At 47.3% G+C, this 14,253-nt stretch overlaps 1 protein-coding gene across 3 annotated transcripts in view; it reads left to right on the top strand.

Annotated features, from left to right (window-relative positions):
* The window catches only part of LOC122384443 (polyglutamine-binding protein 1-like), a 52,842-nt gene that overhangs the window by 13,749 nt on the left and 24,840 nt on the right, over nucleotides 1-14,253 (top strand). For all 3 annotated transcript variants that reach the window (XM_043371827.1, XM_043371828.1, XM_043371826.1), the window contains exon 2: nucleotides 1,920-2,091. In XM_043371827.1, coding sequence (XP_043227762.1) covers nucleotides 2,016-2,091 — 76 coding nt within the window. In that variant the 5' untranslated portion in view covers nucleotides 1,920-2,015. The remainder of the gene's footprint in view (nucleotides 1-1,919; nucleotides 2,092-14,253) is intronic.

The raw sequence follows: 14,253 nt of genomic DNA, 5'->3' as shown, positions 1-14,253 counted from the left end.
GTTTCTTTAGACTAACAGAGGGCCCTTCAGATGTTCTACAATAAAATATGCATATTATTTACACCTTGATTTTGTGCACACACCGTTGGACCCATCCCATCCACCTGGACCTCCTGGTTTCAAAAGGGCCCCAAGGCTCTAAAATTGGGGCTCCCTTGGCCAAATTATGGCTACACAGCTGCATCAAAGGATCTGTCGCAGGGGCCTTTGCGTCGCCAAGGGCCCACTGTGTCAGCCAGGGGCCCCTATGGATTAGGGGCCCCTGGCCTGGCGCGATGGGGGCCCTCTTGGGCTCCAAGGGGGGCATGACCCCCATGGCCGTCCCCCCCTTGGCTACGCCCCTGAGGCTCTCCACTTCAGACGTCAGAAACAATTTAACAGTGCTGTACTCTGTAGGCCCTTTTTAACCCGGCAGTTGCTGGGGTATTTCGCCACCCGCCGTTTGCTGGGGGGGGGGGGGGGGGGCGTTAAACGTCCCCAGCCGATAACTCGAGAACCAATAGGCGCAGCGAAACACACGAGGCGGCAAACGAAAGAACGCGACGAGACGCTTCAGATGAGTACTTTAAAGTTGAATTTTGAGGTCACAGGTCGGGTCAAGGTCAGGTCAAACACCTGAAATCGGGCTTTCAGTAGCATGGACTTCAGGACTTCGCAATGGGCGCCTCTCGTCAGAAACTCTGTCAAAACGGTGCACAATCCATCATATAAGGCCTACAAGAGTGTCAGTTTCATGTAGGGGTCAGTCAAGCATAGGTCAGGGTCAAGGTCAGGTCAACCGGGTAGGCACATATCCCCGAAAATCAAAACTGTTATTCGCAGCCTATGACACATGTTTTATGGGTAATTTGGGCCGTAGAACACGATGGTGACATTCATTTTATCATATGTGTACGTGTTTGGCTCAAAAAGTTCAATTTAAGAAAGTCATGTATCATGGTCGTGAAGTAGTCACGAGAAATTGTCAAGATTCAGTTCAAGATTTTGGAAAATGCGGAACGATAATCAATAATCGAAGATAGCCATTTGATTGTTCATGGTATTGGCATTCTAATGGCGTTTACGGCATGTCTGTATGTCTATTCTGTGATTTTATGATTTTTTTAACATATGCCGTTTTTGGTCGAAAACCCAGAAATCATGACGTCACTAAAACCTCGATATCTCAAAAATTTTCCGACCGATTTTTTTGAAACTTTGTTACAATAAACTTAAATCAATTCCCTGCAGGTACCCAAAATTTGGCGCGGCGCGCCATTTTTATGCTATGGCCCGGCGAAAAAAGTGGGGGCGTTTAACGCCCCCCCCCCCCCAGCAACTCGCGGGTTAAGAGAGTGCCTTATGGCGTGGCAGCAGATTTTATGTAACTTTAATATAAAATATTTGTAATATCCTTCAGCAAGAGGCCAACGAAAACGAGACCCGTAAACCACCCGAAACAGGATGGACTTGTAACTATTGATCCGCAATAGGCGGCTAATCTTGTAACTACAGTTTCCGTTGCATGTGCTATTTCGTAACTGCCCTAGTTGTGTATATCGGTCGATAAAAAGAAAATAAGTGCAATTATTTTTTCATTATCTTATAGATACCTACATTGATAAAGTGTTCGGTCAACTCTGGCCACCCTGTATACTCCGCTAACGGATTAACGGAGCTGATTTTAACATTATGAGGCAGCTACAAGCACCCTAAATTTTGACATTTTGTTAAGGGTACTATATTGACGGAAATCGGCGTTTGAGCTGAAAGGTCCTTTGTGAAAAGTTGAAGCCGATTGGACAAATATTAAAGAAATTATCGCATAGAAACAGGCCTTATGGGGTCTGAAATCCATAGTACATTCCTACGCGTATGTTTTGGACAATATTTCTTGCCAGAGCACTCTGCAGCTGATCTTGACCAATACGTGGTTGCAGGTGGTGGTCCAGTGTTGTGCCGTGTGCCTGGAGGCGGCAGCCGGCGCGGCCGCGGTTTCGGCCTCCAGTCGGTGTGGAGACTGAGCAGCCAGCACAATGCCGCTCCCTGCGGCCCTGGCCGCCAGACTGGCCAAACGAGGCATTCTGACACCCGACAAGTCCAAGCAATCAGGTAAGTGCTTATCATGTTCGTATAGTCATTTCAAATTATATGTACGAGCGTGCCACCATGCTCATAACAAGCCAGTGAACGAAGCGAAGCCTTTTTCGTAGAACAGCAAACATTTATCAGCATAAGCGGCCGGCCGGTCGGCCGTAGTCACGCTACTCAGAGGCTTATATCCTTCTATGTACCAGTATGTTCAATAAGTAAGTTCCGTTTTGATATAGCTCGTTTATTTTTTGGCCCGCACATCTCAACCAAACATGGCTCACGGCTCGACCAACTCGCCCTGCAGGCGAACGCATCGTTCCCATCGCTTGGCCAGGTCCCGGATGGCCGCACGGAAGCTTTGAGTGGGGGTATTTTCGCCATTATGGTAAATAGCAGACCCGAGTGCAGACCGCGAGCCGAACCTCCGGCCCCGGAGATTTTTCTTCATGTCTGCGAGCAGCCAATAGTCACTGGGTGCAAGGTCGAGATAAGGGATGGTGTTAGAGCACCTCGATGCCCTCTGCCTGCAGGGCATCCCTCGCCACGAAGGCACGGTGAGGAGGCACGTTATCCTGGTGGAGGATGAACCGACCACGGGCCTTCTCGGGGCGGCAACTGGCCCTTGCTGGCAGGAGATGGTCTCTGATAATCCTGGCGTAGGCTTATGTTTTAGGCTTTCTGTTATCGCTTGGACAGTAATCTTTCTGTTGGCCATCACCATCTCCTCCACTTTGGCGACGCTAGTGGCTGTGACCATCGTCCTCAGCCTGCCTGCACGTGCCAGGTCGCGCACGCTCTCCCTCCCCTCCCCAAACTTTCTCTTCCACTTCCGAACTGCGGAATCACTAAGAGCATGGCTCCCGTACACATTCACGAGCTTGGCGTGGATGTTAGCCGCCGGCTCGCCCTGGATAGCTAGGAATCGTATCACTGAACGTTGATCCTCTTGGTGTCACTTGGCGTTGATTGGGTGGCCGATGCCATTTCTAAAGCAGTCTAAAAAATGGTGTTATTTGATCTGCTCCATATCGTCACAGAAATGGAATAAGAAGCTGAAAATGCGGTCACTTCGACATATAAGTCTGAATTTTAATCCCTGAAAAAAAAATCACGTGCGCAGACCGCGTGAATTTTATGTAATTGCTCTCCCGTCTCCGGAACTTACTTATTGAACGCACCTAGTATGGTAGGGGCTATAATCTATATACACGGTGATTTTTTTACTGTTAGGTAAAAGTAAACATCAATGGTGGTCCGTAAATCGGAAAGGCGAGTGCAAAAAGCGATGCACGTGATAAATGAATGCGGGACATTTTGTATGGTGTCATGGTTTGTTCCCTTTTATTATTATTATTATTATATATTGTTCCCTTTTACCGACGGTCGTGACCACACTGAGGCCTGGAAAGGCCCAACCAAACGAGCACGCACAGTCCACCGTCGTTCAGTGAGGAACAACACAAGTGGGTGATTTTGGAGTAGGTATGGGGCAGTTCGAAACATAACGATCGTGAGGAGAAACTTCAGAAAAACGTTGAATGTAACTCCAAGAAGCTTATCGCCATAGATAACCTTCAAGCAGTCCATCAGGGGTATGTGCAGTCCACTGAAGAAACTGCAGTCTCCAGGGAAAAAAAACGCAAATCAGTATTAATTCCAGTCGCCTGCATGCAATATTTTTTTGCGGAGTTCCAAAAAATGTTCCACTTCTTTTTTGTCCACCCTGTAAGTGAATATTCGTCTCACCAACTGCCAGCCTACCAAATCATGCCTTGGCTTCGCTTACTTATCACACCTATGTAAATAACAGCGTTCATTAAAGGTGTGATAAACCCACGCACCCCAAACTTGAATTGAAATTTAACGTAAGATCGCCGCGCCGGTGGTAACTTAAGCGCCCCACATAACTGCCGTCTAATAATGAAATGTCTCAAGGAATCGATAAAACCAACCTTTAAAGTAAGGTGAAACAAGAAGTACAGCTCATTGCATATCGTCATGTGTAAATTCCTGTAAATTCAGCGCTTGGTCTTTGAGCAAAGACATCTTCAGCCAACAGTTACATTTATCACTGCATTGAGAAACCAGGTAACCAAATAAACCAGGTGGCCAGACGACAGAATAACCTTTTTTTGCACATGAAATTTTACCCTCCTATTAACACCTTATATTTCATCGAGGAGCGCCAAGTAACGATATCCTTTTCGTACTTCAATAGTTTATCATTGCGGGCCTGACTTGACGATGTAAAGCGACTTCAGACGCCTTAACCCGCGCCCCAGTGGCGGTCTCAGCCAACTTCGCCCTAGGGGGGGGGGGGGACATATGTTACCACCCACCTCTAACTCAAAAACTAAGAGGGCTAGAAAGACACGGTAAAAAGCAGTCGATAGCTCTCAATGCGTACGTATTTCGGTCATTTTTCATCTTAGAGCAATATTGGGGTCACTGGAGGTCATCAAAAGTCAAAATTTGCCAAATGTCATTATATTTCTCAGAAAACATGCATTTATCTCAGGAACTATGATAGCTAGAAAAACGCATGGAAAAGCAATCGATAGCTTTTGAACTCTTCTTTTGATAAGGTCATCATCAAAATTGGCCTCAGGTCAACGGTTTAGCCTCCAGAGGGCAAAAACTCCAAAAATAGCTGTTTTTCGAAATGTGTTTTTCGACAATAACTTTTGACTTAAAAAAAGCCACAACATTTCTATTGCCAGAATCGTGTTCCTCTCGCCGAGACGCGTCGAATGAACTATAATTTGACCTTGAAAGGTCAACTTGAAAATTTGACATCAGGTCAAGGTCATGACCTGACCGGAAAAGGTCATATTGCATATCATTCGATGCGTCTCAACAAGACAAACACAATGAGACCATCCCCAGCGTCCTATCTCTTCCCAATCGAGAGTTATTGGCAAAAATATGTTTGTAGCCTCAAATGCCGGTCCCGTAGCTCAGTTGGTTAGAGCGTTGGACTCCGCGTGGTGAGAGCACGCGTTCCCGGTTATGACGGTCCGGGTTCGAAGCGCGACGGGCGCTCGACATCATTTATGGGCCTCCTGACAGGTATGGTTGCGGTTGGTGGCAGGCCGTAGCCAGGCGAAGTCAGCGAGGGGACCGGCCGTGCGCGGCTTTGTGCGCACGTTAACCCGCGCACCGACGGGGGGGGGGGGCGGATATCCGCCCCCCCCCCCGCCTGAGGTTTTTCGCGAATAGCGGGAACGCGAAATTTGGTATGACTATACCCTCATCAATTTTACACATGGTGTGCAAGTTTGAACCTCCTACCTTTCAAGGTCAGGTCACCAGGTCACTTTGAATGACCCAACCTCAAGTCACTTTTTTGCAACTTTGTCACCGTGCCAGAGCTACAGTAGATGTCGGAGGCCTTTGAAAGTCGCAGGATGTTATTAGGTCATTAGTAGCTACAATTTGTATATCTCGGAATTTTGATATCGGTGACCTAAGGTCAGGTCAATTTCGCGACCTCCCCATTATAAGTCAATGGGGGAAAAATCAACTCCCTGTTTTTACCACTAAAACGGGTCGGAATGGCCCCATATACCATACATGACTTCATATACGATCAACCTTCACTACCTTGAGGTCTGTTTTGCTGTTGGGCAGCTGTGAGGTCATGTGACGTCATCAAAGGTCACCAAAGGTTTTTGGCCAATAACTCCGTACAGGAACAAGATACAGACGCGTGGATGGTCTCATTGTGTTCAGCTCGTCAAGACGCATCGAATGATATACATGATGACCTCGAGGTCACGTGACCTGAGGTCAACCTTTGACCTTGACCTTTCGAGGTCAACATATATATCATTCGATGCGGATTGACGAGAGGATCACGATGATGCCCTTAGTTTGTTCCTACCTTGACTAATTCGAAAGTTATTCGAGAAAAACTCTCCATATTCAGCGCCGCCATTTTGACTTTTTCGACCCCTGTGACGTCATCTTTGACCTGACCTGAAAATGACCTTAGTAAAAATTGTAGATCTTGACCGTGCGTATCCGATGCCGTTTACCGCTTGTCGCTATCTTGCTTCGTTCTCGAGATCTCAGGGGGGCGGTCATCCGCCCCCCCCCCCCGTCGGTACTAAGTTGGCGCAGACCCCCGTCGGTGCGCGGGTTAAACTTTGGACTCTAAATTCTGCCATAGAATCGGAATTGAGCGATCGGAGGGTAGAGGGCAGGGTCATCGCAACAAGCTTCGCTTAGCGGTGGCTCTGTCCTTGTAAATCCTTCCCATCAAAAGGTTCGGACTAATTAAAAAAAAAGACCTCGGATGACCTTTCTAGAGGCTATCAGCAAAAAAGACACCTTGGTCGTCACGGGTGGTCCAAATCATTGTGCTTCTGAAATATTTGGACTGTTCCTATGCGTACACACGGATCTAGAGGCATTTTCATTTTTCTCCATTGACTTATAATGGTAAGGTCACGCCACTGACCTGACCTTAGGTCACGGATATAAAAAATCCGAGATATACAAATTGTAGTAGCCCATAACATCATGCAATCCAACAAGTTTAAAACCTATCTGACAAACAGTGCAGGCTGGACATGATTGCAAACTTATTAAGGCTTATTAAGGCAAGGCTTGGTCAGTTAGCTTGACCTGGTGACCTGACCTGACATGACCTGGGGTCAAAAATTTCACACATTGTCCGAAATTGATATACCAAAAGCTACTGCAAGCGACGCGCCGCGCTTTTTTATTCACACGCAAAAAACGCGACAGGGTGGTAACATATGCCCCCCTCCCCCCACTGGGGCGAAGAAGGTTAAATTAAATGTGACGTTTTATCCTTCTTGAGTCTTTAAAATTGTCCCCATCGAATAGTAGATCGCTTGTCGGTACAGTCAGTATATATACTTGATCGCTTGTCAAGTTGTCAGTACAGTCAGTATATATATGTTACAGGGAGTAGGGGAGAGTGGGGCAAAGCGGCCACCCGGGGCAAAGCGGCCACCCATCGTTTTAGCCCTTCATAGCTGGCGTCAGTTCCAATTTATGGTTTCCAATTATACTTCTCTCCACGGTCGTTCGAATGAGCCAGACCGGGGTTTCAGGCCCATCACCATTGTTCTGTGAAACACGGAAAAGCAGTTTTTGCCAGGTTACCAACTATGTTTACAATTTTTAAATGTTATGTTATTCCATAACCGTTTGGAATTTTTATAAGCGTTCTTGTCAATGCATTGCATGGTTATCGTACATGTATTCTACCAATTTCAATGTTTTTTACCCCACTAATAGCTAAGCTGGAATATTTTTGTCTCGGACGGTATGCGCGGGGCAAAGTGGCCGGGGCAAAGTGGCCACCCCCCAATTGGCCATAAGTTACTCCCATCTGGATAAAAAACATTATTAATATTCAAATGTGTCGTCATGCATTCATCTTGGCCACTTTTCAGTTGCAAGAGTTACCAAATAATGCAATTAAATGTTTATTTTCATGAAAATTCCTTTTTTGTTTACCTACAGGTGGAAGATGATAAAGTAAACATCCATCCTCGCTTAACCTTGTCACCATCAAATACCCTAGTCGTACACGAGGCAACTATTTTGTTTCTCATATCGGGACTTGAGAAGACGCCGGTGGCCACTTTGCCCCAGGGTATGGGGCAAAGTGGCCAATATGCATTGGTTTAAAGTTTTGTCAATATCTTTCATATGTGAACGCCTTTGAAAATAAAACGCAGTTGAAATAAAAGGCAACTTAATAGGGATCACATTGGTATAGAAAGAATCTTTCCAAGTTTAAAAATCAAGCGTTGGCATCGTGAGAAGCGTTAGGGTGGCCGCTTTGCCCCACTCTCCCCTATGCGATTTCAGTTAGTTTGCAACGACCCTAGGGTGGTTGTAACCTCCCTGAACGATCAGTTTGTTTGCAACGACCCTAGGGACGTTACAAAATAACTGCTCGTTCCGGGACGTTGTAACGAAACTAGGGTCGTTGCAACCTCCCTAGTTAGTATGCAACGAACCTAGGGTTGTTACAAAATAACTAGGGAGTTTAAGAATTCATCGAGTCTCGTTTCACATGAGGGCCGTCAGCAATCTTGTCCATTGAAAATCTTGTTCAATCTAGTTCATTTAAACAGAAAAGGAGAACAAAATTTGAACATTCGGCTCAGGAGTATTTCACGACAGCCATCTAGTACACATTTTATGCAGATTAGGTGCACATTTGGTGCAGATTTGTTCAAATTAGATGGGCATTTGCCAGGAAGCCCTTCGTAAAAACGGTTATTATCCGCTCGTTTCAAGTCTTTTTGTGATTGATAACGTTCAAACATGTGAAATGATGATGGTCCCATGCATTATAGTGGGTGTCAAGGTCACGTGAAGGTCAGGTCAAGGTCATTGACCTTTGATGACCTTAGTTCACTTCTTCTGGGTTCATATATACTTTAGGCTAGTTTTTGGAGCTGATTTCGAATTTAGCACCCATTCGAACATTTAAGAAGTAATTTTGGCGCCTTCGTACCATGTCACGAGGCTGTCAGTGGTGGTTGACACCTACTATGGACAGCTAGCAAGACGCCTACTGGTTGACCTGACCTGACCTGACCCGACCTGACCCAAAAACATCAAGACATCATCGGTGATCAAAGCTAACATGAAATTCGTGATCAGCGCACCGAAAAACCTCGTAACAAGCTAACTCTCCAAAGTTTTAACAGATCCCGATTTTCCCGACTTCTGAGTCACTGACCTGACCTGGAAAGTCAACCAATAACCTAGCCCCGCCAGTGCGTTTGCAGCTAGTAAAACACCAATAAGGGCTAGAGTTAACCCTCGCCCGCACATGCCATTTTCCCATCCTAGAACGCACATGGGGGGGGGGGGTTGCCACCCCCCCCCCCACGCCATTTCGTTCCTGTTGGAGATAGAGCTTCGCGGTAAGGACCAAAAAGATTCTTTGGGAAGAAACAAATCCAATGATACCCAGTTTTACCTTCTCAGGTCAGTCATTGACCTTCCAGGTCAGGTCAAACTAAAAAATGTTGCTGTTTTGGGTCACCGTTGGATATCAAGTGCGCTGCTTATCATATAGCGATGACGATGCCGTTTTCTGGTGCCCAGCTAGCTAGAACCTCTTTGTCACACTACCCGACCATATTTTTGCTGCTGAGGTCTTTTCAGGTCAAGTTAGGTCAAGATCAATGATATGTGTTTGTATGTGTGTGTCTGTGTGTATACTGATGTGTGTACCGGTTGTTTATGTGTCCAATGTCCTTAACCCACGAGCCGCTGGGGGGGGCATAAAGTTGCCCCCCCTTTACGTTTTGTGAAATATCTCCGAAACCTGATGAGCTACGAACGCGAAACTTGGCATAGCTTCAAATGAACACCTAGGCAATGTTTGAGGAAAGTTTGGTGGTTGTAGCACCTAAGATGACGTCACAGTGACGTCATGAAGTTTTGTCGTTTTCCGACATGGACCGTTTCTGATGACGCTGAGCATGAAACTCGACTGTAAATGAACTGGACAGCACCTGCTGTCATCCTAAAACATCTTACTACACTTCCATCTAGTTTCTGACCAATAATCGGCCCTTTATATTCAGTCCCATAAATGTGATGTATCGTGAGGAATATGAGAGTCGCAAATCTATAATTTCACTTATGACGTCACTGTGACGTCATTTCAAATGGGATCGACACCAAATTTGGACACAACCTCGGCTAGGTATTCAGGAAGATGTGTGCAAAGTTTCGCTTCTCTATCTCTTCGCGTTGCGACGATATCGTCGCAGAAGTAAAGGGGGGGCAACTTTATGCCCCCCCCCCCAGCGGCCGGCGGGTGGCGCGGAGGCCCAGCGGCCGCCGGGATATTACATACATGAAACCATGATCTGAGAAGCTTTCACCAGGAATGCAGTCAAAAAACTTCACGAAAAGTAAATTCAGCTTGCCTAAAACGCAATTATTTTAGATGACCTAGGTTGACCTTATCCCTGACCTTGACATCTGTACATCGTCGAACAACATGTTCTATGATAGGTGGGAGGTAAGACTGGAAAAAAGGCCGAAATCAAGGTGTCAAAAGCTCACAAGGCCCATAGCCAACGCAAGATGTTGAGAATTGGCCATTTGGGTCATGACATGACCTGAAAAACAAGGTCATATCTCCGAAACCAAAAACCACAAAAACTTGAATTTTTTAGTGAACATCAAGAAAGGATAGAGGAGCAGCTATCCAAAAATCAGGCTTCTAGCTCTAAAAATGTTGAGTGCAGTGCAGAGCAGAAAGACTACCTGGGGGAGTGGCAACCCCCCCCCCCCCATGTGCCCCCTGTGAAACGAGACTCGATGATTTCTTAAACTCCCTAGTTATTTTGTAACAACCCTAGGTTCGTTGCATACTAACTAGGGAGGTTGCAACGACCCTAGTTTCGTTACAACGTCCCGGAACGAGCAGTTATTTTGTAACGTCCCTAGGGTCGTTGCAAACAAACTGATCGTTCAGGGAGGTTACAACCACCCTAGGGTCGTTGCAAACTAACTGAAATCGCATACTCCCTGTAACATATACAATGATATACTTGTCAGTATATCATTCGACGCGCCTGAGCGAGGCGAACACGATGCTGCCAAAATCGCGGCTCTGCGACCGTTTTTTGCGAAGTAATATACATACCAAAAACTGAACCGTACCTTGGGGCACTTGACCTGATCTCAGAGGTCACCGGTTGACCTAGGACCTTAAAATCGGGTATCAATCTCTGCATCTCGTAACGGCGCACACGCTCGTTTTTTCCGCGACGCGCTAGCTCCACCAGGGGCGAAACGGCGAGGGGGGTCGTACCCGCCCCCCCCTCAGCCGGCGCGTATGTAGAAAACCAATAGGTCCGGCGAGGGTTAAATGACGATAAAATGACGATAGTGGCCCTGGTGGTGCAGTCGGTTAACACGCGCAGTGGAAGGGTTGCGAGTACTACGCCCAGTGGAAGGGGGGGCGGATGTCGCCCCCCCCCCCAAGATCTCAGCTCCCACTGGAGCTAGAAAGACGAAATTTGGAGGGTAGGTGAAGGCCTTGGGGAACTCTGTTGTGTGTGAATTTCATGACCCTAGGTCAATATCTTCAAGGTCAAATGAGGTCAAATGTGGTCAAATCTGCCATATTAGCGACTTTTTTTGCATTTACACGCCGATAACTCAAAAAGTTACCGGCCGATTTTCTTTTTCTTTTTGTCACTATACGAAAGAACATACATTTGTGAGTATGTATGGTAAATTTTTAGGTAATCCAACAATAAATGCGGCAATTAGAAGCCTGCTAAGGGTAAGATGTCGCCGGCTGAAGCGGGATCGGCGGACGCGGGAAACGCGGCAATCACAATTTTGTGTTTACCCACTCATAACTCAAGCTGTTACCGCCCGATTTTCAAAATTCTTTGATCATAAGATTGCCTGTACATTTCTTAGTCTGCTTACAAAATTTGACGCTAATCAAATACAATCAGCGGTAAGCACGGTTCGTCGGAAGGTCATCTCAGGCTCAAAAGAAACGGTATATACCATTCGAAAGCTGACGGAGAGCTGAATCCAAAAATGTAATTTTATCAAAATCGATCGATGGCCTTTTTTGAAAATTGCGTTTTTGTAAAAACTTAATAACCTTTTATTCAACGGGCTGTCCCGGACATTCTTGAAAACATAAACATGTATTTTTGATTTCCAGTGAAAGCTGAACGCCAAAAGAACAATATTTAGCGAAGCAATATTTCCAAACATTAATCTGCGTCTCCCACAGCCGAAAATAAGGCGCAATCACACATCTCAGTGTCACGATGGACCAAAGTCAGCCACACAGAAGCGTGAAATGACCCTTATCGACTCGCAGACCCGGCGCTCTCGGCCCGCCTGACCGGCCACGGAAAGAACGTTCGGCTCTCGTTCTACTACACAAATGTCATATTTGTCGCTTTAATTGTCCACATCGCTATTAAAGTTATTCAGGATACCTGGGAAAAAATTCATTGTTCTGCTTGATTTACAACATGCTTTAATTTACATTTTTCTTATACATGTTTTGTTCCATCCAGCTGCGATCAGTGCCCGCGCAGGGGAAGTGAGCGGGGTTTCACTGTCAGAGGCTGTACTGGTGACAGCTGCTCGGCCGTGCGACCGGTCAAAGGTTACCCTGCCCCGCCGGGCGCTACCCCCACTCCACCCGAGCTGAGGCCGGTGCAACCTCTGACATTTCAGCGCGGCCAATTTTCCTTATATGGGCATGATACCAAGCTCAATTGAGCAAAGTAGACATGAACAAATGCAAATTAATGCATGATATGAAGATGACAGAACAATGAATTTTCTTTACAGGTAGGTATCCTGAATAAATTTAACAGCGATGTGGACAGTTAAAGGTAGTGTGCCAGCTTTCCTAGACCGTATGGAGACTCACTGGCGGATCCAGGCTTGCGTTTTGGGGGGGGGGGCCAACTCATGCAGGAGCCAAACCTAGGGTACCCCCAAATCCTGTTTTCTCATCGGATTTAGGCCACTTATTTTTCGTCACAGCCCTGACACTATGAATTTTTGTTTAACTAAAAAGAAAAATATATAAATGGTAGCCCACCCGACCCATGCCTTTATATTACTTTGTAAACACTTACCATTGTTTTTATCGACCAGTTAAAGGGACCCTCCCACCTTAACATTAGATTTGAGCTGAGATAGCCAAAATGGGGTCCCTGGCTCACAATTACCGGTTTCGGCACGCACTCACAACATCGAGAAATGCCTTAAATCGGAAATATTGAATTTCAAAATTGCAGCATTTTGATTCAGAGGGGCTAATGCTTTTGGATACCCCTCTGAATGTGTGACGTCAGCGGAGATCTAATGATTTTTAATATTTTACTAAAACGTTTGGTAGCATGCGGTGGTATAGGCTGCTTTGCGCGCAACAAATGCCGCACTTTCAAATAAAGTCGCTAGGAACAGCAGCGGATATCCCAAAAAGTAAACAAAAATAAAAGTCTAATCTCTTGAAAACCGGTGAATATTTTTCGATAAAATTTGGTAGATATTCGTTTTCGCCCTTTCTGAACCTAGCGACATCACTTTCATGCCAATTCATTAACTTTTTTGAAGGTGGGAGGGTCTCTTTAACCCGCTTCGAGTCAGTGCTTGGGTCCCTTTGCGGGCCGGGAGGTGGTAAAACAGCCCTGTCTAACTCGGCTCCTGGGCCACTCCCTGATTGAACTATGTTTCATTATCGTTTGGGGAGGGGGAAAACGGGCCACTTTAGGCCTCTGGGAAGGGGGCATGGCCCTAAATGCCCCCTCCCTGGATCCGCCAGTGTAAGAAGAGACCATTGGAGCTGCAGTTGGGTACCTCAGACATCAGGGTACGCCCTCAGATGTATGTATAGGACTCGCATGGAGACCTCTTATGCTATAGTGTACTGAAAGGACCCAAAGGAGCCTGTCTATATGGGCTCCCGGAGATAGACGTGGGCCCTCAGGAGCCCGCCAGAGCCCCAATGAGGGATAAGTGAGGGATACCAAGTGCCTGCAATTGCATATTGCATAAGCCATAACGCCTTTACAAATCAATATATTATGCATCAGTGGCAGATCCAAGGGGGGCCACATGGGTCATGACCCCCTTGGTGCCCGGGGGCACCACAGGCCTGTCAGGGGCACCACCGGCCTAGTAGGGGCACCACCAGCCCGCCAGGGGCACCACAGGCCTAGCAAGGGCACCACGGGCCTGTGAGGGCCCCACAGGCTTGTCAGGGGCACCCCAGGTCTGTCAGGGACACCAGAGACCTGCCAGGGGCGCCGCCGGCCTCGCAGGGGCACCATGGGCCTGGCAGGGACACCAGAGGCCTAGCAGGGGTACCACAGGCCTTACAGGAGCACCACCGGCCTTGCAGGGGCACCTTGGGCCTGTCAGGGGCACCACAGTCCTGTCAGGGCCCAGGGGCACCAGCGGCCTAGCAGGGGCACCACAGGCCTGCCAGGGGCACCACCGGTCTAGCAGGGGCACCATGGGCCTGTCAGGGGCCCCACCGGCCTCGCAGGGGGCACCACCGGCCTCGCAGGCATCACGGCATCACGCAGGGGCACCTTGGGCCTGTCGGGGGCATCACGGGCCTGTTGGGGGCACTTTAGGCTTGTCAGGGGCACCACAGTCCTGTCAGGT

This window comes from Amphibalanus amphitrite, unplaced genomic scaffold (genome assembly GCF_019059575.1).
Source record: "Amphibalanus amphitrite isolate SeventyFive unplaced genomic scaffold, NRLGWU_Aamphi_draft 000190F_arrow, whole genome shotgun sequence".
Classification (NCBI taxonomy): Eukaryota; Metazoa; Arthropoda; class Thecostraca; order Balanomorpha; family Balanidae; genus Amphibalanus; species Amphibalanus amphitrite.
The sequence above is the reverse complement of the archived record's forward strand: the minus strand, read 5'-3'. Positions and strand labels throughout refer to the sequence as shown.